Source organism: Helicoverpa zea, chromosome 21, assembly GCF_022581195.2.
Source record: "Helicoverpa zea isolate HzStark_Cry1AcR chromosome 21, ilHelZeax1.1, whole genome shotgun sequence".
Lineage (NCBI taxonomy): Eukaryota > Metazoa > Arthropoda > Insecta > Lepidoptera > Noctuidae > Helicoverpa > Helicoverpa zea.
The window spans coordinates 8,707,672-8,734,620 of record NC_061472.1 but is presented as its reverse complement, the minus strand read 5'-3'; the positions used below and the strand labels follow the sequence as shown (position 1 = coordinate 8,734,620).

General features: G+C 36.3%; 5 protein-coding genes across 6 annotated transcripts in view; 4 read left to right on the top strand and 1 right to left on the bottom strand.

The window, feature by feature from the left end:
• LOC124640678 (coiled-coil domain-containing protein R3HCC1L) overlaps window positions 1-5,447 on the top strand; it is a 36,330-nt gene extending 30,883 nt beyond the window's left edge. For both annotated transcript variants that reach the window (XM_047178560.1, XM_047178559.1), the window contains exon 9: window positions 1,814-5,447. The gene's annotated coding sequence lies outside the window, so the exon portion shown is untranslated. The remainder of the gene's footprint in view (window positions 1-1,813) is intronic.
• A 5,453-nt stretch (window positions 5,448-10,900) lies between these two features.
• On the top strand, window positions 10,901-13,092 carry LOC124640841. Its single transcript, XM_047178777.1, has one exon. It carries the CDS (start codon window positions 10,901-10,903, stop codon window positions 12,407-12,409), a length of 1,509 nt encoding a protein of 502 aa, XP_047034733.1. The 3' UTR covers window positions 12,410-13,092.
• LOC124640842 lies at window positions 12,994-14,455 on the bottom strand. Its single transcript, XM_047178778.1, has one exon. It carries the CDS (start codon window positions 14,438-14,440, stop codon window positions 13,403-13,405), a length of 1,038 nt encoding a protein of 345 aa, XP_047034734.1. The 5' UTR covers window positions 14,441-14,455; the 3' UTR covers window positions 12,994-13,402.
• Window positions 14,456-17,858: 3,403 nt separating this feature from the next.
• LOC124641051 (keratin, type I cytoskeletal 9-like) lies at window positions 17,859-18,953 on the top strand. Its single transcript, XM_047179058.1, has one exon. The coding sequence runs from the start codon at window positions 17,859-17,861 to the stop codon at window positions 18,951-18,953; it is 1,095 nt and encodes a 364-aa protein (XP_047035014.1).
• A 4,221-nt stretch (window positions 18,954-23,174) lies between these two features.
• On the top strand, window positions 23,175-24,246 carry LOC124640913 (oleosin-B4-like). Its single transcript, XM_047178873.1, has one exon. It carries the CDS (start codon window positions 23,175-23,177, stop codon window positions 24,195-24,197), a length of 1,023 nt encoding a protein of 340 aa, XP_047034829.1. The 3' UTR covers window positions 24,198-24,246.
• The last annotated feature ends 2,703 nt before the right edge of the window (window positions 24,247-26,949 follow it).

The window sequence follows — 26,949 nt, the reverse complement described above, 5'->3', positions numbered from 1 at the left end:
TATCTAAGATGAATTAAATACTCCTTACATATTTTCTAGCTCGGGGTACGCGGACAATAAATAAATGTGTGGACTAAGAATGTAAAAGACCTATAATTTAGTATAATAATGGAAACAAAATGTGTGGGGAATTTTAAAAAATTATATTGCTTCGCATAATGTCGACCAAAATAAGACGGAAATAATGAAACTCATAAATGAACGTTTAAGTCAAATTGATGAAGGGATGTTGGGTAATACTTGTCGACATGTACAAAAGAAAAAAGAAGAATACTATAGACATTTTGACATGGAGTCAGAATTTATAATTAACATTGGTGAAAGTAGCGAATCCGAAAATTCATCATTTGATTTTTCAAGTAGCGATACAGAATCATTATAAATAAATAAACTAAATTACGTAATAGCTGTACTTTAAACAGCCGTATACAACCCCTAAATAACTGTATTTGTACCCGACTGTACCTCTTGTCACGCACACAAAGTCACTGTATATGTACAAGGGTTACCCACACATAGGGCCGCGCGCACGACTGAGTTGAACTTACTATAACTTTTGTGCATTAGTGCGGATAAAAGAAGACAATAAAAGTATACTTACTTATATTGCAAAGTGGTCTATTTCTGTGGAACAGAACCGAAATTTCGCACGTGGAAACACATCTTCGGTATAGTTCGGCCATTCAGAGAATGCGTTCCTGACACGTCGCGATTGAACTGACGACGTAACTTTGCAATGGCGTTGCAGTTACGATAAAAATATTTTTGCTGGTTGTTTACCGTTTTAACAATTGAGGAGCATTAAAACAACATTATTATATCAATAATCAATGAATGTTATAATTTTGTGCCAAACTGAGTGTCAAATAACTTGGTAAACAATATTTTTCTAAATCTATACTGCGCTATTACAAGGTTATGTCAGCGGTTTATATTTTGTAGTGCTGTGCTAAAAATAACAGGCAAGTATCGTAATCTGTTCTTATACAGTTATAATATAAAATAATACGTTTTGATTTTCTTTTTAAGAATTGGAAAATAATGGACTATAAGACTTAATTATAACGTTTATGAAATATAAAAATAAAACTATGACCAAACCGCATTTTTATACTTAGATTAAAAATGGTAACCCCAAATGGCGTTATGGGCCGCCATTTTGTGACGCTAAAACAGTCGTCCGTTGTCGTTTCGTGCGCATAGACCACGTTTTTCAAGTGTTTTCGATCTGTTTTTATTTGATTACCCGGCTTTTGTTAGACCGAGATATCAGGATTGATTCTGTTATTGATAATAATATAATTATACATGTAGGCGAAGATGATGATGAAGACACCACCTCCTCAAGCAAATCGGAGTCTGATTAATATTCTGTTCGCACATTCAATTCAATGTACTTGTAACAAAGAATAAATAAAACAATTTTATTATATGAATATTACCTTTTTTTGGTTTCCACTTAAATAACTAAAATATAAAACAAATGATTCCGCCAATTTAAAACGAAAATAATCTTAAAATAATGCGGCGGTTCATTTTGAAGGAACGGTAACGAACTCAGTGTTATGTTGTGCCCATCACTAGTCGTGACTAACTGATAGGTGTCAGGAACGCATTCTCTGAACGGCCGAAGTATAGTATAGTGGTAAGTATCCCCGCCTGTCACGCGGGAGACCGGGGTTCGATTCCCCGCCGGAGAGAACTTTTTTTGTTATAATACAAATTCTTATATCTTTACTTTGCCTTATTAATTTAATAAAGCAATAAGTTTTTAGTGATAAAATATTACCCATATTTATTTAACTATTTTCAGATTAGCCACGCGGGCCGGATTCCATTTTTTGGGAGATACGTCTAAGCTCTCACTAAACACGTTCGTTTTACTAAAGTTAATGTAGTTTTAGAACTATAGATATTTTTCTATGCGAAATATTAGATTATACGACGCCTAAGAGGTTTTGGTCCTTTACGTAAGTTCGGTTAATGCTTAGAGCTTTAAATTTTATGTTTATTTTTGTTCGCTAATTTTAATTTTGTGTTTTTTTTTTAAATAAAGTCCTGTTCTTATATTGTTTGTATGTATACGATTTGAAGTGACAGTGAAAACCCTATGCTTATAGAAGAATGTGACTCCAATCTCATATCACAATATATATTGTAAGTTTTGACGAATGTTTTATGTATATGTGTGGAAAAATTGGGTGATAAATTGAAAGGGTAGCTAATAATTAATAATTGCATGTTTTTATTTCTTTGAAGGTATGGATCATACTACTTAAACAGTACTAGAAAAATCGTATTCATGACATTTTAACTGCATAATATTATTTTCTTTAAGTTATATGTATACATCTGTAGTATTCATACAAGCCAAATATTAGTATTTATTTAGCTGTCTCATATATTTTAATATAGTTTTATTGTGTAAACGAGTTGATGGTTTTTGCATGCGGTCAAAAGCGTGATAAACGGATGTTGCTTAAACAGTTTTATTTATTTTAAGTACAGATAAGTTTAGCTTTTTGAATGCCAAATATTGATCGTGCAATTGAACCTAGAAACTAGAAACTTTCTAGCAAGTATCAAGAATACTTCAACGTATTTTTATTTAAATATACTGATGTATTCCTTTTTAAAATTATTTCTTTGTTAATAAATTAACCGTGTCGTACCACAAAAATATTTAAACGTCTTTTGAACACTTGTCTAAAAAAATAACAGATTATGAGGTTGAAATAAGGTCCCTTTTAAAAACAAGTGTTCAACAGATGTTTAAGTTTTTGTAGTAAGGTCATAAATGTTTGATTGCAGTTTTCGTATTTGGAATTCAAAATCGTATGTATAATTTGTTGCGAGTTGTGCCTTCGTTGTCTAGTCTGGTTGTATGTAACGCTCGGACTTCAAAACCTCTTTGCGTTAACTTTATTAGACGAAAGTAGGTTTAATTATTAGCAAAATAATAGTTTTTAATATTGCGTCTTATGATAATTATAGTAATTAATTGTTCTAGCGTTCGGATCGAAGGAAGGTAGTTTTAGAACTACTTTTATTTTGACTAAAGATAAAGATGCCGTAGTTTTGGTAGCAATGGAGAACGAATATTTGAATTTTGAATATAGAAAAATGTTTTTAAAAATTGGAAATTAGATATATGGCGACGGATTTGAATCATTCGTTGTCGTTGTTGATAAAAAATGAGAAAATATTGTCACGTAACGCGATAAAATGTCCTTTTACCGACCTTATTAGAGTCTTTATGGCCAGGAACGGATAGCTAGATCGATTTTGTGGTAAATTCTCATTTTATTAAATGTACTCCTTGCGTTTTGTTGAACTGAGTCCATAGATGTAGAAAATGAACAGAGCGTTCCTGCTTTTACTCTTAGCAGTCGAGTATAAGAGTGGTTAAAAATGTTTATGCAGTTTTTGTTCTTTTTCTATATTTACGACTGAAAATATCGGATTAAGTCGGCAGCTAGCCTTATAGAGGTTTTATATTATTGTGACTTCTTTCAATATGAACTTTGCCAACCGCAGCGATAGAAAAGTGGCGACAAAAGCGAGCTATACTTCAAATAAAATCTCATCTTTTCTCTATGTTGATTATGCATGTTACGAATTCTGTCCTTACTCATATCCTGAGACTACTGAACTTTTGTCTTGTTTTAATATGCTTTCACTCGCTCTTGTTGTCATCTACCACAGACTCACGAAAAAGAATGAATGATATTATACTGTCAAAATAATATACCGATCTCTGTAAAAAAAGGTTTGTCACAAAAGAATATGTACGTGAAAAAGATTAATATATTTTGTTACCAGTATCACAATTCAGCCAAAGATCTGATTATTAATTCGGTGTTTTAAAAGTATTTTACTGACTGGCTCAATTTTAACATAATATATATTTTTTAATATGGCAACTTTTGAATGCTGACACTGAACATGGAAACTGACAATTGTAATGCTATAATGTTGCCAGATGTCATGAATTTGCAATATACATAAGCGACAACAGTTCAGATCCACACTACGGACCCAAGAAAAAAATGCCTTTAATAGTCATAGTTTAAACTTTTAATTCTGATAAATTTATTTTTACACTGAAAAATAGCGTGAACGATTTCTTTTCTTAAATGAATTCATGATAGATTTTACCAATACGTACTTTTGATTTTATATAAAATCATGTGACAGGATTCTCTTAAGTAATGTGTTTTTTTTTATAATTAACTGTGCAATAACAATGTACATATCTATGAAGTCAGTTTCACATCGTACCGTCCATATAAACAATAATGTATCACTACAATAAATAAATATTCTCATACGTCATTTTGTTAAGTTTTTATTTTTCACCTCTGTACATAATGTGACTAAAGTTAGCTAATGTTAGAAATAATGGCGAGAGTCATTGATATTAAAACTAGAAAGATTTTTAGATTTAAAATAATGATGAAAGGGAAACATAATTTTTGCTAATTTCTGAACACGACCGAATTTTAGTATCTACACTATTCCAACTTCTTTTCAGAATGTATTTGCTACAAATACCGCCGTTCTTTTGACATTTAGCAAAACAAATGTATTACATTTTTTGTGTACAGTAAGCAAAAAAGGTAAGCTTTTGCAAACTTTACACAGAATTATACTTACAGCCAGTTTCTTTATCAAAAGTAAAAGCCAAAGAAATGTCATAAAGTAAAGTAACGGTTAAATTCGTTTTTCACGATTTTATCTATTCGTTTTGTTGTTACTTTAGCCTTGAAAATCGAATTTGACTGTTACTTTTACTTTATGACATTTCTTTGGCTTTTACTTTTGATGAAGAAACTGGCTCTTAGACTAGACTTTTTTAGTGTAGGTAACGAAAAACATATACCAAGCACAGATTAACTTCGTTATTATTGTGCCTTTGATTCTTTCGAAAAAAATGAAATAAAATTTGATTAAAATGCATTTACCAATATACACAATATACACAATGTTTTTGAGTTATCTGCTTTCAACGCAGTTATATTTCCGATGATCTAAGAGCCATTTCACATCATAGTCGACTTACTGAAATTGTCTTTGCATAATATTTTTGTCAGTTTTGATAAACTTTGTGATCAACAATTGTATCCTGTATTATTATGTACCTACTGTGGTACCTTTTGTACACAAACGACAAAATTCTTATCAAAATCCATGATTTTATATCCTACTTACCAATTATTTCGACATTCAGGAATTGTAGTTAGGGTCAAAGTACGCAAATTAATTTTTGACATTAAATCCATTGTTTGAATTTACCGGACATTATCAACATTGACTTCTATCTACTTTACCCGTAACGAACGGTCAATGAGGCTTGATCTGTACAAAATAAAGTAGAGAATTTTATTTTTGTAAAAATAAAGGTTATTCAAAAATTGATATACAAATAAATAAAGTTGTTTGTCTTATTTTTGTTGTTTTATTTCGCTGATTTGTACCTATCTTTTATTTACTATTTTTATGGGTATAAAATATAAACCCTCGTCCTTCACTAAAAAGGGCCACTTTGTTACTTTATTAAAACCATGTTTTCACACTCACTAAAACACGAATAGTATTTTTTATATAATTATTGTTTCAAGTTATTCAAATGGGTAATATCATAAATATTGCATGTTAAGTAGGTACTTAGTATAACGAGCGGGTCCGATTTACTTACATCCCTTCACACATACACTGAATATTTACACCACAACTGTTACTTATCCCGTGCAGCTGATGGTTTATTACATGGAGAACAAAATGACGAGCGGAGATGTCAAAACGGAAAATCTCCGAAACTAACGTCGCGTCGTCATAATGCGGATTAGATTGGTGCACTTGTAACCGAGCGTTTTAACTTAGAAGAAGGCGCCTGACCTGCCTGCCTTATGGCATCTCCGCTCATCTTTCCTTCCTCTTGCGAACATTTTTTCACAACTGTCATAGTAATTTTACGACCAGACACAGCTGCACCAATTGTCAAAGAACAGCTTACAATGGCATTACGACAGACACAGGCTACGCGCCCCGTACTAATGGCTCCGACCAGAACCAATCGAAGGCCACACACAGTTGTTTGTAGCAAACGGAGTGAGACCAATTGCGATACCTCATTTGACTGAGCACTTTTTTATTTAATTAAACAGGTGTAACTAATTTTGTGACTGCTTATTGATTTAAGTTTTTTTTTGTGTCTAAGAATAGATTTCATTTTAAGGAACTGAATCAGAATGCGCATCTGTCATATAAATTGGCAACTCACTACCTGGACACATGTACCAACACCCATAAACGATGAAGTCTAGCTACAAATCGCTATAGTTATCGGCACGAATCTTGAGCGCTGACCTTCACCTGCGCAGAAGTGATTTATTAGCAAACCAATCCCGAGTGACGGCTATGACGCGATGTGCTGCGAGCGAATCACCGCTTTACAACGCCCCCGCGCCTCACTTCACTTCATACCACAAAAGGGACCCAATAAATTACTTCTGGGCAGGTGAAGGTCAGCGCTCAAGATTCGTGCCGATGATTATATCCTTTTCTGTCTATCACTCATCACTAGGGCTTCCATTACTAAATTACTTTAATTAATGCTTAATTTTAGAGTATTTTCAATTCCGTAACTGAAGATGTCAATTCCGTACTTACGTAATTATTGGTATCATAAATCAATCAAAATAATCAACCAATAAAAAAGGAATCTACATACAATATTTATCCCACCCAAAACAAAAATGTGAAAGACTGCCAAGTTCGATAATATGGGAATGCTTCGCCTATAAAAGAAGTGAGATCTGAATAAGTACCAAGTTCCATACACATACCTCAGTTAAAAATAGTTACTTTTTAATGATGTTACTTGGCAAGTTTTAAGAGAAAATTAAATACTTGATTCATTGCGTTTAGTAGGTTTTTAACAAGGTGTGTGAAAACTTGCCAAGTAACATCATTAAAAAGTAACTATTTTTAACTGAGGTATTTGTATGGAACTTGGTACTTATTCAGATCTCACTTCTTTTATAGGCGAAGCATTCCCATATTATCGAACTTGGCAACCTTTCACATTTTTGTTTTGGGTGGGATTTCATTTATTTTTGTAAGGTTGGTTATTTTATTTTTTCTTATGTTTAAGTTAGTTAAAGAAATGTCTCATTTATACTATCTTTCAGATTTTACACGCTTTTTATTAGCTTCACCTGTATGTTTGTAACCGACTTCTTTGGGCGCGATTTTGACCCACTTTAAACGGCCAGATTTCGTTCAAACTTTGTAGATTTATTGAGGACCGATGACAATACACTAATTTGATAAAATTATTCCATTTTTAACCAACTTCCCAAAAAGGAGGAGGTTACACATACACATCGATTACTCCGAGGTTTATAGACCGATTTACGTGATTCTTTTTTTGTTCGACTCGAAATAGCTGCCAGTTGGTCCCATAGTCATCAGGTCAGGATCTGATGATGGAAACCTGAGAAATCGAGGGCAACCTTCGAAAGTTGTAGGCATACATAGGGTAAAAACTTGACACTCAGGTGTACGCCTAAAAGCACTATTCAACTGTGAAGATTTGGAGCTGACCTGATGATGGAGACCAGAGAGGGTCCAGGGAACTCGACAACTGAATATGTGAACTACCTCGTGTTTGGGCTTAAATTATTTGTATTGACAAGACCTATGCAACAGTGAAGGTTTGGAGCTGACCTGATGATGGAGACCAGAGAAAGTCGAGGGATCTCGACAACTGAATATGTAAACTACCTCGTGTTTGGGCTTAAATTATTTGTATTGACAAGACCTTTGCAACAGTGAAGGTTGGGAGCTGACCTGATGATGGAGACCAGAGAAAGACGAGGGAACTCTACAACTGAATATGTAAAATACCTCGTTTGGACTTATATTCTTTGTATTGATGAGAACTTCCCACTTGTATGGATAGTGATAACTATTCGTATCACTGAAAAGCTTTAAACAAAAAAACTAAAAAGTAGAAAATAAATAATAGTTTTAAAAAAACTAAAAAACACGCTTTTTATAGAAAACCGAACTAAAAAATAGAAAATAAATTTAAATTAAGAAAATAGTGTTCAAAATTTCAATGAATATAAATTAATAATAGTGTGAATACAAAAAATATATTAAAAAAAAGCGTGGGGTGCATGGTGTCAATAGTTATAAATATTTTATTGACAGATATGAGTAGAGTGATTTTCATTTCGATAATACCTTAAAAAGCACCCCACGCTTTTTTTTTAATATATTTTTTGTATTCACACTATTATTAATTTATATTCATTGAAATTTTGAACACTATTTTCTTAATTTAAATTTATTTTCTATTTTTTAGTTCGGTTTTCTATAAAAAGCGTGTTTTTTAGTTTTTTTTTTAAATATGAACTATGCTTCTTACAAAGAAATGAACTAGATTAACTAAATGGACTAGCTAGATTTACCAACTTATTATGTTCATGGATCAAAGTTACACATTCGTTATTTTCGAAAGTGACTCACACTTGCCCGTTTTCAGATTTTTACTTTACTTTGACTAAATACAAACCTTTGTAACGAATTTCAGATCGATACGACCATTCAAAGATATATTATATAAATATAGATAAATTTAATTCGTTTTAGTTCCTTATAAATTTACACCGGGTATAAATTTACACCTTCATTATTTTGAAACTGACTCACACTTGGCCATTTTTTGATTTTTCCCTTTACCTTGACATAAAGACCTACCTCCATGCCAAATTTCAAGTCAATACGACCTTTGGAAGTGGTCTAGGTTTTTGATGAGTGAGTCAGTCAATCAGTCAGTCAGTCAGTGAGTGTATAGTAAAAATAGCGATTTTCTGACGTCAATATCTCAAGACCTACAAAATGGTATATTAATGAAATTTTGTATTTTAGATATGTGAGGGGGTCTCAACAGATACTAGAAATTGAGATTGATATGCGTAAATAAAATAGATTTTGAGTTATAGGGGGGTCGAATTTGGCCCGAAATGGTTCGTGTAATATAAGCCACGGCCGGTGTGTCGCTTTTTTTGCTCGAACTTGGCGGACACACTGCCGTGTGTCTAGATAATGGCAATACTACGTTATATCTACATCAAAACTATACAAACAGGGAATTCCCCGCAGTTTATTTTATCGTTTGTTAAATCTTGCAAAAAATGGTTCTAAGACGTAAAGAATAGAGTTCAAATATATCAACTTGGCGAGTCGGTATTAGGGTAGAAATGTGCATTTACGACAGCGCTGGCGGCGGTCGCGAAGTTTTTTTGACTGCAGCGTATAATTAATATTTGCTTTCAATAATGCCTGCAAGTGTCGCTCGGCTTTACCGAGCGAGCCTTTTCATCCGCCGGATATTTTTGTAATAAACTAAGTTCCCTGGATGACAAAACTTTAAATGCCTTGTCATTTATGAGATCACATTTTCAAGAAGAGAGATTATATTCGGGAGGAAATAAAATGGTTTGATTGAACTGATGAGTATACTCATGCTCGTTTATTTGCTTCCACAATGTTCGTAAGATAGTTACAACAGGCTTAAAGTTACGATGCTAAGTTCTTAAATAAATATTTTTTTGATTAAAAATTGTGTTCATTTTGATAATTCCTTGATTTTGAGATATTAAAAGATAATTGCAAAAATTGTAAATTGTAACTTACAATATTTACAAAAATCCATAGTCGATTAAAAAAAAAATGGGAAAAATTACGTAATTTGAGAGAAAAGTTGCGTAATTAGTTACGTAATTGATATTTCCGTAATTTTGGAAGCCCTACTCATAACCCTCTTGCCCTTATCCCAATTTTATTTGGGGTCGGCGCAGCATGTTTTCTCCTACCATACTTTTCTATCAGCCGTCGTCTCCCAAGCCTCTGTATATCACTATCACTACGTAATATTTCATCCTTATCAAAATAGATTTACCAATCATTAGTTCAGTTTTTTTGCACAGCTTTCTTCTGGTGGTCGCAGGTGCGAATGATGCTGGTTTCCGCACGCCTCCTAAAATCACCATCTGAAAAAAATCTAGCTATCATGGTCATCTTATATTCTTCATAATATTTTTTACTGTTTCCCCTGGGTTCACCCGCGTCCCGTGGAAACTCACCTGGAAAATATATACCTAGCCTAGAGGTATGTCACGCGAGGATAGTGTAGCTTCCCAACAGAGAAATAATTATTTAAATTGGTTCAGTTTTGAAGCCTATAAGAGCCTTTTTTGAAGATCAAAATAACGACCAAAAATGTGTAATACCCCTACCTTTCAACCTATACCTACTCAAGTAATTAAATACATACAGTAGGATTATATCAAATACTCGTGCTTTTCTCGCAAATAAAAATAAATCTATTCCGATAGAAATTAGGCGATTCATTCAACATTATAATTGAATTTATTGTACTCAGAGATATAGTAATAGACACAATTACGACTTAGGTTTAGATTCAATTAGCAGGTAGTGTCGTGTCTGATACAACTTTCGTAATGACTTGGGTTGGTCTATATAGTTATCTATTGTTTCTGCACGGGAATAGTTTCTATTGTTTATCGTTAGACTATAACAATAGTCTCAACCACTATAATAATAACAAAGGTACAGTCCTAGATTGTTAGTACCTACAGCAAAGTAGGTGAATACAGTTTATACTAACCGTAGGTAATTAGTCACCCATTCTCATTGTAGACACCGGAATATGTCTCAATGGCCGTCTGACCCGGCACCATCTATTGTCAGCCGGACAATGTTGTTGACCGCGGAGAAAACAAACAATTCATATAGACGCGATTAGGGACAACCACTTCCAGTTAATATTGCAGAGAGCATCTGAAAACACGTGGATGTAGCTACTATGCGTCGCTTTACAATAATATTGTGTTTCATGTCGCGAGTGATTAACGGAACATACACAGTTCAACACCACTCATATTCGGAGCACATGTCAAGAAAATCGAGATCAAACATGCCGCAGGTGCTGCAAAGTGGTTATGTTTACAGACACTTCGATGAACCTGGACAGTTTGTTGGCATCGAAAAGCCTGTTGTTATCCCTTATGTGCCGCAAAACCCCACGTCTGTTGAAAAATTGAGGAACGACCCGCCACCAACATTTGATTACGTTATCTCGCCTCACACAACCCCATTTACAAAAAGGGACATAGACTATGAAATAGCTAAATCCGCATCCAAAGCTAAATATGAAACTTCGAGAATTAAATCAGACAACATGTATGATAAACTGAAGTCAGTGATGCACTATCACCCTCCCCCGGATAAGGAGTTTGTATCTGGGTACGACGGCAGCAGTGAATACCGAATAGACGATGACGACGTAAGGAGCAGTTCTAGAAGTTCATATGACAGTTGGCCATATTTTTACCATAGCCCTTATGAATATGCACATGACAAAGATATATATGATGCAGAAAAAGTGAAAGACAAACGTTATGTATTAGAAGGAATTCAAAGTATACCAGTTCATGAGGTTATAGAAAACGATACTCCTGCCGGTTATGCTGCAAGCCCTGGAAGTTATTATGACGTCACCGACAACCCTATAACAGGAGATGAGCCATTTTTTTCATTTGTTCTTAATGATTATTTTGAAAGGAGTGGTTACGACGAGGACCCACTTTCATTTAAAGGATTAGATTGGGGCAGAGATTTCGACCATGATATTTCAATGCCTGAAGATAATGGCAGAATTCGACGATTAGAAAACAGTAATTATTATTCAACTGTACCTCCATTAACAAACACAGAAAGCCAAGATGTCTATTCCAGATATGCAAATGCAGAATCAGCAGCAACTAAAGGTAAACGACAAGATCATGAATTCGACAAACGTGAAAACGGTGCAAAGAAACATTCTGACCATAGAACTGAGTATGAAAACAAATTAAATCGATATAATGGATTCAAAGATTTTCTAGACACTTTTGCAAATAAGTTCGGCTCAGAAGATCATAAGAAAGATTCTAAAATAATTAATCAAGTAAATCGAGATAAAGGTGAAAACAGGAGAGGTTTTCACAGAGTCTACCACAAGGATGAATACCAAGAAGACAAAGAATTCTTCGATAACAATAACAGCAGCACAAGAGGAATAGAGAAGGGCAGTTCTAACGCTCACCTGGGTGGATCTGAAGCTTACTTGCGGTCCCAAGCAGCGGCGGCAGTTGGAAACCAATCGACAAATGCCAACAATTCAGGAAACACAAGGGATCAAAAGTTTGAGAAGAATCACACAGGACATGACAAATCAAATACAGTACAAAACAGCTTCAACAAGTACATAGACACGGCAAAGAGAGCAGCTCTCAGCAACGAAGCAGATTACGCAGACCACTACAGGATATGACAGGAGGCGAAACATTTGGGTGATGTACTCAACCGAGACACTCAGAAAGTGACGACAGACGGTGCAAAGTGAGTGACTGAAAAAGTGGAGTTTTGCGGAGGTTTAAACAATTCGGAATTGTGTTTAGAGATAATAGACTATCATAATGGTCTAGGAAATCATAACACATGTTTGTTGATTTCCTCTTCAGTGTAAACAACCTCGAATGGACTGACGAAAGACAATTAGTCGTAACATTCATAGCGATGACATCGCTCCCTGTTATTTTTTTAATTTTCTGCTATTGTAGGGCATTGTTTTTTTACCTAGCTGATAAGTCTTTTTTTACTTCAGGTAACGATCCATCTCTGCCTGTTTTAGAATAGCATTGAACTAATCATTAAAACCTTAATGTAGTTCACTGCAACCGGAAAAACAATGATATAGAATAAATATGCTGTGCGATTCACTAACCTTCACATAACCAAACGATTTTGACCATGTTGTAACGTTTATAGACTAGGTAGGTAGACTGATTGATGATAAGTCTCCAAAAATCAATTGTTGCTTTAAGTAGGTACGAGTTTTAAAATGAAACGACAAAATTGTGTAATGAACAATATTTTTATAATGTTGATTTACAATGCAAATTCGAAATATAAAATGTAATATTTAAGCTAGGTATAAGCGATACACACAAAGCTACCTTAAGATATGTATTTCTTAGAAATAAAATTTACGAAAAAACTGGTGTTCTGTTTTCGTAAAGTAATTATTTACCCTAGCCGCTATATTTTAATGCAGAATAATATTATGTAAAATAAAAAAAGGCAAACAGTAACGCAATATTCTGTATACTTCTGACAATACCACTAATAACATTTATATATAACTAGTCAATTCGATTCACATAAATGATGTACTAAAGTGATTAGGTAAAAATTTGAAATAACATATTCACAAAAGGCAAAAACAACTCGATAAAACTTAAAAACTGCAAAATAAGTAAGTCGCCTAAGATCTGTCAGCCCAAGGGTCCATGTCCGTATTCATAGTTTCATCGTCTGGGTTTTTGTTGGGCACCTGCGGGAACATAGGTAGAATACTGAGTACTTTAGTCATCACAGAAGAGGTTTTCTCTCCTAATTTATCCACATAGGAATTTATTTTCCAAGGTGAGCGAACCATTCGGACAGATTTACCTTCGAACTCCTTACTTTCCTCGTTGTCGTCATTGAACTCGTCGTCCAGGTCACGTGCCTTCTCTTTCTCGGGAGCTTTAGTAGTAGTGACATCGTCATAATAGTCGTCTTTCTCACCTGGTTTCCTCATGACACTGTCTACAGCACGTTCCTTCTTGTTGGACACGGGTCGGTGTGTGGGGGTAGAAACAACTTTGTTTTGCGTTTTCATTTCTTGTGTCACACGGGGTGTCGATTTTACTTCATGTTTAGGTTTCGTAGGGCGTTCTTGGGTAGCTTGCTTAGTACGTGGCTCCAACGGCTTGCCTCTTCCTACAAATTCGTCATGATTTACATCAAAGTCGTAGTCGTCGAGATTAAAATCTTCGTCTTCGTGTTCGCCGGAGTCTACCACTCTCACGGGCAATCGGCTTATCTTCATTTGGAAGTCGTCATCGTAGTCCATTTCGTTATATTTTGGTATCGGTTTTTTCACGAGGGTGACTTTTGGTTTTGTAACTGGCGCACTGGGTGAAGTGCTGGTATGTTTAGTTGTTTTTTCAGATTTCTCATGAGACTCTCTGGGCACACGGATGACGGTTGACACTTCGGGCTTCGGCTTGACTTTGAAGAAGTGTCTCGCTCTCCTACTGTAGGCCTTTGTGAACTCATCGCTCTGCGCGTTGTCTTCCTTGGAGAAGCCGACGCCTCCGTCTTCTTCGTACACGTCCCTCGTGAGTCGTATCGGTGGAGATGAACCAGTCGTTTTCGTTTCTGTCGTCAATGTTCGATCGGTTATTTTCTCTATCAGCCGAGCGTTTATCGTTAAAATAAAGCTGGAACCTAGCAGTACGAGCAATATAATTTTCATTTTAATGTGCTTAACGCTGGGCTGTCGGAGTATCGACTAGCAGCATGATTCTGAATCAATGCATAAAGTAAACTACTGATGTTTTTAAATGGTGTTTACATAGATGAACAATGTATGATGAGAAAAATAGAATGACTAATAGATTTTATTTTGATAACAAACGAATGATTTTGTTATTGTTTTATTCACTGGCAGGGTTCCACCGCTTGATTGTCTTGATATTCGTATTATATTGTTATTTTAACGATATGCCGAAAATTATTATCATAACTTTTTAAAAAGTATTATGTATTGCGGTCATTCTCTCATGGATGAAAAAGCATGTGTGCAGTTGCAACTTTTCATTATCTGGTATGTACTACTCCATTTCGCCGTCACGTCCTTTCGCAAGATTTTTTCCTGTTTCAATGTTTACGCATTTGATCTCATGTAATGAATCTTTTCAATGAGAAGTGTTTCCATAGCTGTTCTCATAACACCTCACAACATTGTCACATTTTCACACATTGTAAATTTTTGCCATTGTGAAAGTGAGACTGTGAAGTACGCTTGTCTTAAATCATTCATTGTAATCAAGTTAATGAGAGATTGCTTTATCTTCATCTTTCTTTTTATCATGACATTGTGGTCCTTGACTCAAACCGGGTTATTTTCAAAACCTTCCTCACTTGTATTCAGTGTACCTGCTTGTATTACGCTAGTGAAAACTATCTTACGCCAAGTGGTGGCAAAAGTTTGAAAGTTCCCAATCTAACTTTGTTTGTATTTACTAAGTATATCTTTAACATCGATGACTGTTTCGGAGGGCATGCTAAACTGTAACTCCCGTCTGTGATTTAATATCCTTGGCAATCGTTACGGAGCAAGTCTGACACCAGTATCCACCAAGGGTACCTATCAGGTTGCCTAGGTAACTGGGTTGAAAAGATCAGATAGGCAGTCGCTCCAGCTGCGTCCGGTGAGACTAGAAGCCGAACCGTTGAACATAGTTGGGAAAAGGCTTTTGAGATGATGACGATGAAGTAATCTCTTCTCGCTTGCCAGCCACCATTTTAACATTTAGGCTATTTGTGAGTTTATTAGGTAAATATGCATTTGTATAATCTGACTTCAGGTATTTTCATAGTTTTTCTTATTTGAGACGTTCCTTTAAAATGCTTTAGGCTAAACAATTAATCGACGTTCCTAATTTAATTATAAACAACATTCCTGCAAAATACGGATACTTTGTAAGTGCTTTAATAAGTAATTCATTGTTCAACTTTATTTTTATTTGCAGCTGTCCACTAACAACTTCGTTAACCCTACAAAGATGTGCTCATTGTAGTGTGATTCAAAAGTTTGTTTGTTTGCAATCCATACGGATAAATAAACAACAGTAACCCGAGAGCAAAAAATTTATAAGAAGAATGCAATAACCAACAGCAGTTAGTTTGTGTCAGTCAAGATGAAGATACTGTTCAAGATAATTAGTGCGTTTTTATACTTTAATGCAGTGTCCCCTGTTCTCATGTACTACATATACGATGATAATCCAAACATAGGCTTTATGGCCTTGGACAATGGCATAGGAGCTTACGTGAAGACCGGATTCAGTGTCAACAGCAAGAAACAGTTCACGGGATCATATAACCCAAAATATCAGAAGATTAACAACGAGCATGTTGTTGATTCTCACTTTAAAGTTATGAAGACTCCTTCAAGGTATTCACCGTCCACCGCAGTAGTAGTAGATAACGCGAGACTCAGAGGACACGAAGCCGGCAAGAGCAACGCGAAAAGAATAGTCGAGGAGTACAGAAACACTGAAGCACCAAAACAGTGGCAACAAAGGACTCAACATCAACAGTCGAGTAATACTGCTATTTCTGGACCACAAGAACCGCAAAATACACAGACACCTAACAACCCTTCTGTCAGAGTTGATTATGCTAACGCTCAAGAAGCTGCCCCTCATAATCAACCTTCAAACAATCAACCAATTTCGCCGATAAGACCTAAAGCCGACTACAGCCAACTGAAGCAACGTAGCCAAAAAAAACAAAAACAGGACGGAGTGTTTGACCCTAAACCGAGTTTTGTGCAAATGAATGTTAGGAAGACACAAATATCGACTGATCCCCAGAAAATTGTTCGATTAAATAATAACCGTCAGCTGACCTCGTTATCCGTGCACACATCTCAGGAGAAACGACAGAGGTTACCCACGTCGCTGATGATGGACAAAACTTTGCACAAAGCGAATGGACTCCACGAACATAACATGGAGATAATGTCGCGAGTTCTAGACGACATGACACAAAAAATTGCAGACAGACGACACAAAGGTGAATTCAGGAAGCGAGATACCACGAAAACTTTAGATTTGTTTGAGAAGAGCAAACGGAGTGTCGTGTCTGATAATATGAGGAAGTACATAGGAAAAGATAAAACCATTGGGACGCATAGGGCTATGGACGTAGCCAGGATTGGGAGTCGTGAAGAAAGTTTAGAAGTCAATGAAACCCCGTATGCTTTATTTTATAGAATGAACCCCGAGACGCTGGATCAGCAGGAAGGCTTTATGATAATGAGGTCCGTGGAAGAAAATACTAGCAGAGATTTTTCTAGTAAAGAGAAACGATTAACATCATCATTGGAGGATAAAACTAAAAAGCGACAGCAAAAGTCCAAAAAAAACGGCAGCACGCTAAAGTTGCGTAAGAAGCTAAAGAATTTCTCTAATTACAGGAGCCATTGATTCCGTACATTCATATAACTACGAGTATGAATATCGATGTCTGTTACTTGTCATGCTAATACAATGCAGTGTGAAATTTAGGCACCATTTCACAGGCAAACCGCAGTTTGTTTTACAAGTACTATGTTATATTTTTTTTATTCTTGCCTGCTATTCAATTCAATGTAGAAGGTGTTTAAATAAACATGATTCGATAGTTTACATAAACTTTTATTCTTAGTTTTATTTAGACAGAAATCAGAACCATGTTAGTATGTTGCATAGAGGGCACGTGGAAGGTGGTGGCCGGGTGGTCTCGTGCTCATTCGTAATGGCTGCTTTAGTAGGGTAGCATTTTACGTTCAATAGTTTCAATAATATAATAAACAGAATCCAGGCCACTGTTTTATTAACTTAAAGTTCAGCTAGTACAGTCACGTGTCGCTACCAGAGTGTGCAGTCGCGAATACAATATCGTTTTTATACTCTGCGTCTGATTGAACGCGCAGCTATGCAGCGTGTAAATTAATACAGGGTTTTTCATTATCATTGACACAGAAGACCATTGCCCAATCTAGAGAGCGCTCTCGAGTCGGCCCATTTATGAATGTCAATGATCGATACAGTATTATGTTCACTATATAAATGCTAGTCTTGACCTTTATCGTCATTATTATAGTTGACATTATCACTGAAAGCATGGCGCGAAAGATCGCCACGCTGTTGTTGCTTTTTGCGTACGGCTCCTGCATGAAGATGCGGGAGACCGTCGAGCGGACGGTCATGGTACGGACCACTGGCTCTGACCTTCAGCCGGCCGCCACCGGCTACATATACAAGAAAGAAAGTAATGGCCCCGCCAGTGTCGTTAAAATGGGAGAAAGTGAAGTGATTGAACATTTTTCTAAACTGTACACTAAGCCCGAGGCGTTTAAGGCACCCTTGCCCGCCGCTGCTGGACCTTTCTATGCCAAAGATGAAGATGAAGCCAAAGCTGCTTCGTACACCGCGGAGGAACATGTTAAACCCGTTGAAGAGAAAACTGAAGACGAACACGACGATCGTATAGACGGGCTAGCAGCCGAGAACTACGACAAAATCTTCGAAGATTACGCAAAGCGGTACGGGTCAGGTTACAAAGATGATTTTTCAGACTATTTGCATGGATTAGGACATTTCGATCACGGTATTTACCACGACTTTGGGGGTGGGAAGGACTTTGGTGCGAAAGGATATTACGGTCATGGGGATAAAGGATATGAAGGACACGGGAAAAAATATCATTACGAGAAAGGAGAAGCGGGGAGTTACCACTCAGGAAAACAAGAAGGTTACGGAGTATCTAAAGAGGGAGGCCTCAAGGGCCATTATGATGAAGCCGATGGTCACGGGAAGCACTACGCTCACGGACATGAATACAAAGGAGATGATCACGGACACAAAGCTGGTCACCTCAAAGGAGAAGAGGTCGATGGATATCACAAAGTCTTCGATAAAAACGAATACAAGAAGAACAAAGACTTTTACGATGCAGAAGGTCTCAAAGGAGACCACCACAAGTACGAAGATGGACATGCAAATCATGGATCAGGGGCCGGAGGGTACGAGAAGGGAGAGTCTCATGATTCAGGACATCACGAGAAGGGTTTCGGAAAAGGAGGACACTTCGCCAAGGAGTCTGGAGACGAGCATGACGCAGCACATTCCTCAGAGGAAGATGGAGAAGCCCATCATCACAAAGGAGGAAAATTCGGGGCTAAGGGCGAGAGCTTCGCTTACGAAGTCAAGCACTGATGTTATGATGGCAATACTTGTTACTTATTTGTTGATTTTTTGGTAATATATTTTTGTAAATATGCGTACATTTGTAGATATAAAATTAAGCCATAACTTTACCTTATTGTTTTTATCGAGTTTCCTAGTCGTATAATTCTTATTATCTTTATTAGACTAAATTAATAATTTTAGGCATTGTAACGCATGTTTTAAATAATTAATTTGCCCATATTTTCTGAACATGAAGGGTATTCTCACAAAAAAATTATATAAGTCCTGTACGTAGCCGCTCCTCGTGGTTTCACCCTTGTTCCGGGAGAATTACTTTCCGAAACGGGTAAAAAGTAACCTATCTCCCTCTTGTTTAAGCTCAAAAAAAAACAGCTACGTGAATGAAAATTCTACAACATTACAATAGGTTCAGTAATCATTCCATTTCTGAAAACCTGTTCTCCGCGGGGTCATTTGCGTCCCGAGGAAGCTATATTTTCTTACGAGTAAAAATATACATGACATAGGTACGTAAAAGTGCTATTCTTACAATATAAGCAACAAACGTCCACAGTCCACACGTAGGTAGCTACACCTATCCAAATCACGTTTACAATAATAAAGTGTGATGTGTTGCTGAAATGTATTTGTTTAAAAAGGTTTTATAATAGCAAGTCTGCACAAATTTTCTACACAGTAAGTTTTTTTCATATCTTTAACCCTCGGAAAGGAGACAGTATAATTTCAGAACCTACACTGTAACTCCTTTGGGAAGATAGTAAAAAGATGGTAAGATACCCGTACAGTAAGTAAAGAAGGCTCTAAATCAAGCTACTTTAGCGCGTAGCATACTACGGGATCTTGTATTTATTTAAATTAAAATCATCAAGAACTTATGTTTATTCTAGGCTCATTGGCAGAAGTCACGTGTTGAATATAAAACCTAATCTTCTATCTTTATTAAAAGAATACTATTTAAATTGTTATCCGACTAACATTTAAAATAAAAACTATTAATATGCAACCTCTACACTACTGATAGAACAATCGAACTGAAAAGCTGGGTACCTACTGTACTGACCAACGCGATTCGACTGTATAGTGAGCTCGCCACTAAACGGGTTTTCAATCTTCTACTAAACGAAACAGTTCATGAACTTTTACACTTTATTGCTTCAGTCGATCTATGACAGACTGGCAAGCAAATTAGAAAAATCTTATCTAACTGATAACTTTTCTTTTTCAACATTCGATTTTTAAATAATTTTCATTTTCTACATGTCCTGTATCAATTTCAAATTAATTGAGATAAAACCTCTACAGTGCCTACTTATCTGATTTAGTAATAGTCTGTGCTATCTGCATAGCTGCGTGCTGTTGCCATAGACATAATATTAGTAAACAGGACTGCGCATATAAACCCAAAAAACGAGCCGAGTGAAACAGTTAGTACGGAGGCTGTCTGTCCCTTTCTAATAGGGTGACTATGAGATTAAGCTATGTGAGACAAATCCGAATTTGCTAAGATTATTAAACACAGAATAGTATTGAAGTTTTAACTTACGCAGTTTGTGACCTTAAGATACTAATAAAGGCTTTTAATAATTAGCGGAAATTAGCAGTATAAAAGCAGGAAGATTCGAAGTGAAGACTGTTTTTTTTTGTATTTCTACTTCATATATAGACTGCTGAGCCATTTATGTCGCCTATCTTCATTTTTTGGGAAGCTATAACAATAGTACAACAGTTTTAAAATCCATCACCCATATTTTGACTCGTTACAAGAATTCATGGGCACCCTAGTTGTTTGGTTTACGAAAATGTTATTATTAGCTAACCTGTAGAACGATATATTGCAACCACCATAGGATTCACTTTTGCAAGTAGAAACGCAACACTTTTTCACCATTTTAATAGTTTAAATTGATTTAATACAAAAAAAGATAAACAAAATTTTAAATGCTGATTACGCGCCAAGAATGTTCAGGGTTACCGCTAGAAAATAAAAAAAAGCAAAATAAAAATTTATGTTGTTTATGTTTTAATAATAAATACGAATAAATTAATGCGATTGTTATTAATTTGTTGACTTACAATTGTTAAAATAAGATAAAAATATAAGTGATTCAATTGTTTTTGGGAAGACAAAACTTTTGATCACAACATTTTTTTATGCTGGCAAGGTGTTAGAAAGAGACAAACAGCCTCCGTTCGAACTATCCCTCTCGGCTCGGATTTGCCTCTGTGTATTATGCAACCAATTTAGTACCTTATTGCGTTAGAATAGAGTTCATTTTCGTAAATATATATTTTGAGCGTGCGCAATCTTGTTTAGTAATATTATATCTATGGCTGTTGCTTGCTGATTTCCATGTAGGCAACATTATGTACTGTACACGAATGCTCGCCATTCTCCATATTTGAAACTCTGAAGCGTCGGTCGGTATCCAGCTTAAAATGATAATAAATTGATGAATATTCTTGCTGTACTGTTTACACAGCTCAAGCGCGGTGCAGCCAAGGTTATTGCAGGGCTTCTCCAAGATCTGAACAAAAACACCAAAATCAGTATGAGCTGAACAGAGCGTAAAAGTATGTTTTAATTTCTTAACAACATCTTGCAATTTTCAAAAGAGTTTACGATCAAAACCAACTGAGGTTTTAAAATAAGGTCGAGAGCTTAAAAGCTCTCACGGAACCATGGGTTACTTTATATGTAGTACAGGACTCGTAAGTTAGTTCATTTACGGTAACTAAAAGTAAAGTAAATAATTAAGATAAAAATCGTGATAAACGCAGCCTCGGCAGGTTTTCAGGAGTTGCTGTTACGAGCTTCTGATTTTATACATTACTTAAAAATAATGTTTGCGGTTTGTTAATGCATTTTTTGGAGTTGACTAGAGGTATACATATACAGTAGGTCTACCGCTGTGGGCACTATGGGCATGCCCACAACACTTATTTACCCGCGACGTCACAATGTTAACTCCTTTTTCTCATAACTTACATAGGTGGAGTGTTCCTTATGTACTACCCTATGTATTCTCCTTATATGTACCTTTACTTACATAGCTTTGGGTACTAACTCATGTATGTAACTGCATGAGTTGAATGAACGTAATATTAGTATGAATTTTCAGCCATTCGGATGGGTGTACGTACCCATAACCCATTTTTGAGAACTGGATCCTTGGGTATATAGGTAAGGCTTTACTTCCTTCTGATAGTATTTAAAATGTAAGTGCTTATAAGTAGGTATAATTTTTATGATTCCCTCTCATGTAAGACGGACTTAAGTAAACTTGTAAATTGTGAAAATAGTTGGTAAAGCTGCGGCAAACATGTTGAGCAGAGATGAAGGGTTGGACACCGTTTATACGAAAACACAGAACTGAGCAACTTACAATCGAAAATTACTATTTAATCTCGACTGTAAAACACATACTGCATCTCGTAGTTTCTCATCCATCACGAAGGAAAGACTTCATGCTGACTGTTTCCGAGTAATTAAGAAAAGTATATTAAAGTTTCACCCGCATCCCGTGGAATTTTCTCGTCGCCCTCGGATGAAAAGTATCTATATAGCCTTCCTTGATAAATACGCTGTCTAACACTGAAATATTTTTTATAATCATTCCAGTGGTTCTTATGCACAAAAAACGAAAACGGCAATAACCCAACAGTTAACCGTGATGTTGTTCAATTTTTTCACGCAACAGTACTATTAGCTATTAATGGGCAAAGTAACACAGCTGAACGCTAAAATGTATTTTTTCTTACAAGATTTTATCGATAAAAAAGTTAAATATGTGGTCAAGCTTAGCGGACCTGCTATATATTTGTAAATGATGTGAATGTGCTTAATTCAGCCTATCGTAAAAGCTCTCCTTTGAATAGATCCCATAACATCACCATATTTTAATTAATATCGACTAATTAAGTCGATGTCATAAGATATTACAGTTTTCATTGACAGACGTGATCCGCGTGGAATCTGTTATTAAAAAAAGCATTTCACGCCCGTTAGCAGTGCGGTCGGCTTGCCCACAAATTACACAATAGCCAATTTTTTTCATTAACAACGTCTTTGTCACCTATAACCTCGTCTGATAAGCAATTTGTTACATGGCTACAAGAAAGGTAGGCGAACACACTCACGGACCTTTGTCTCTAGACTAGATATAAATATTGGGCAACGGGCTTATCAAATTATAACAGTACGAGTAGCAGTACGATACACATCTCAACATGGCGAGCTCAGCTCTGTACGTCCTGATGGCAGCGAGCGCGGTGGCGGCCGTGCAGGTGGGGTTCGCCCCCGCCGCGACCAGCTACATCTACCGCAGCGACAACAACGGCCCTGCGAGCTACATCCAGCTCGGGGCTCCCGCGCCCTACCACGCACAACACGACGCCTTCGCCGCACCCCTGCCGCTTGCACAACCCAAACTCGCACTTGAGGCGTATGATCTCGCGCCCCTGCCTCTCCCTTACGTGGCTGCCAAACCCATCGTCGTTGAGGACGCCGAAGATGATGATGATGATGACGACAGCGAGGAATCCGACGAGTACATCGATGGAGGACACGAGGGAGGACATGACGGACACGGTTTCGCTAAGGGCGGCGGCAGCGACTATGGCGAAGAGCATCACGCCGCTCATGGTGAAAAGGGCAGCAAGGGCTTCAAATCTGAAGGACATCACGCTAAGGGTGAATCTGGACACTACGGCAAGGAGCACCACGAAGGACACCACAAGGAGGCTAAAGGTGGAGAGAAGAAGCACCACGACGAGGCTTCAGCCCACGGCAAGCACTACGAAGGAGGCGAAAGCTACAAGGGTGGTGACCACGGACACAAAAAGCACTTCAGCAAGGGCGAGGAGGTCACTGGCTACCACAAGGTATTCAACAAGGACGAGTTCAAGAAGGACCATGACTTCTACGACGTAGCTGACAACAGCGGACACTTCAACAAGCATGGCTCCCAAAAGGGTCATCACGGTTCCGAGAAGGGAGCTCACAAGGAAGGTGGACACCACGATTCTGCTTTCGACAAGGGTGGTTTTGGAAAGGCTGGATTCCACGCTAAGGGGCATGTTGATGACGCTGACGCTGGTCATTCTGCTGAGTCAGGCCACGAGAGCCACGGTCACCATGAAGAGGACTACGGCAAGAAGGGAGGCAGTGCTCACGGCAAGGAGTACGGCTACGCCGACGCCGATGGTGACGATTATGACGAAGACGACAGTCACTACGATGATAAGGAATAAGTTTATCCGCTTACTGCGGCAACTGTAAATATCTGTTGACTATTTAATTTTCTCGATAATTTTGTTATGTTTGATATGCTCGATGATGATGCAAATATTTTTTTATCGCAAACGAATAAATAACTTATTAAAATGATTTCCTGTGTTTATTTACTAACAAACCTTTTTAGTAAATTAAGTAATATGGAGACAAAAGATTTGAAAAACAATAAAACTAAAGTTTCTCAATGAACTAGGTTCCCCAACATAACTTGGGAAATTGCTAGGTAGATGATGATAACGAGGTATCTAGAGGCTTCATAGCTGGCAAAAGCTCTGCATCAGTTCGAATTCCTTTCAGGAACTTAAATCGAAAGTTACACGCATTTTCTACATTGATTTCAGAATAAGTGTCTACGATAATTCGCCACGCAACACGCATTCGAGCGTTCGCTTCGCAGGAACATTGCTTGTGCGATCTCAGCGAAGGGGCCGGACAAAACTGAAAAACAGACAAATTAACAAAGGGTCATACTGGGCCGAAGATGATTACTGTGATGATTACAGTTGGTACATAAATGTTAATATATGACCATTTTAATCGATATCATTTCTAGCGCTAATTACTGTACAGCTATAGGAATGTTTATAGTTTGTTACGTTTTCACAACCACATTTGTTACAACTAGATCCTATAGGAAAGGACCCTGGAGATGGTTGCCTGTATACATAGGATTTTTATCTGGGTTCTGGACCTTGTAGGTATCTTTTTCTATCTATGATCATTAAAGCTAATTACAGAAACTTTCAAAAATTATAGGAATTACATATCAACAGACATCGTTAAGTGGCACATATGTACATTTTGAAGATTACTTTAAGGTTAACGATCATAAACTGACAGTAAAATGGTTAACTAAGGGCCCCGAATCTTGGAATATGTTAATAGTTTTAACATTGGAACCGCGGGAACGTGCTTGAAAAGATGCAATGCACGCCTTAATTCTATCTATACTCCATTAAAAATAACATTAGAAATTTAAGTAAACCTTTTTTACTGTTTTTTCAACCGATTTTGACCTCTATTGCGTTAGTAGTATGATTAATGGCGGCTGCAGTAAATACTTGGTATTGTAACCACTATTTTGCTTTCAATTCCGTTCTTTTGTCTACGGAATAGAAGTCAAAATCGGTTGAACAAACAATAAAAAAGGTTTACTTAAATTTCTAATGTTATTTTTAATGGAGTATAATTCTTTTATCCTTAAATTAAAGGGAAATTAAATTTGAAATTATTGGGTATTCGACCAACGGAGAGCCTTAATTCAGCTCTTAAAACAAAATAAAACGCGAAGTCTGGATCCAGAATTTATAAAACCGAATTCAGTTACCTTGACAGTGTAAAGTTTCCGTAATAACTATGAAATTAAATCAATCATCAATTATATTAATTGAACGCTAATTCGATTAGTCCATATAAAAGCATTTAATTGTGTTAATTAGTAATTGTAATTACTTAATTAAACTTGTTGTACTTACGTATTGGTTTCTTATACAACCTCCGAATAAGGGATTTTATCGGAGAACATCAAATCCTATTTTCTCTCGTTCATGATCATCTTTAAGAATAATACTACATATGTGAGAGAGAACTTTGTGGAATAAACTACTTCATCTGTTTTCAGACCAGTAGTATTTATCTCTTCAGATTTCTTTTATTCTTCTAAGCATTTATGTTTTCCCTTTACAGCATCATTTTTCTTGAAAAATTATTGACATTCTTCTACGAAACAATCGTTGACGATGCATTTATTTTTCTTTTGTTTTCCACCAAGAAATTCCTGACTTATATGTAGGTGCTATAGCTATTTCATGATATTGTTACAAGAAATTTTCTTGGAATGATTAATGAATGAAAAATTAACACAAAAATGTTTGCGAAAAAGTCTCATGTATGCCGAATATCATAGGACCAAGAGTTTTCTGTGGTGCGAGAATTTTCAGAGGACCGAAGGAAATTGATAAGTAGGTAAGTACTAAACTAGCCAATTTCTACTCCTTGCACGTGGAACTGGTAATTTCTTTTAATGATATCCCAAAAAGGATGTAAGTATTAGGTCACATACGTTTATGGTGTGGGCACGAAAACTTCTATTTACAACTTTCATATATGATTCGATCCCTTTACTTACCACCCACAAAAATATGTCCCCACATAAACGAACCTAAAGCTTTTTATTCTTGAACAACATTGTCAATCGCCACAAGCTGGTAATTTTTGCATAATTTCAGAGGTCAGTGATATAATTTATTATGAATGAACTATAATGTCCACAAAAAATATTGGCATCTTTGACCGATATTTTTATATTCAAGTATAATGTTGAAATGTTCGTGATAATTTTAGTTGCGGTTTTTGTTAAAGGTACCGTGAAATTGTGGTTCAGACACTTTAATAATATCAATCATATGGACTGTGCTGTGACCCACACTCTTAAACCAATGGTTCTAGAATCAACGTTCGGGCACATGTACCTATGTTACCTACCATGCCAATTTACCATGGCTGGAAACTAAAAAAAACAAGTAAAAGTAAATGCTTAATTAATACTGTTATTTTTCACAAAGTGATTTTCTCATTCTTTTTCTAGATAAGGTAAGAAAATTCGAATTTTCCAAAATTTTGCAGACGTAACGCATTCTAGCCTAATTTTTCTAGTCTAGGTAACCCAGGATTGTGTTACCTTAACCGCATTTTTTCTAACTCTTGGTT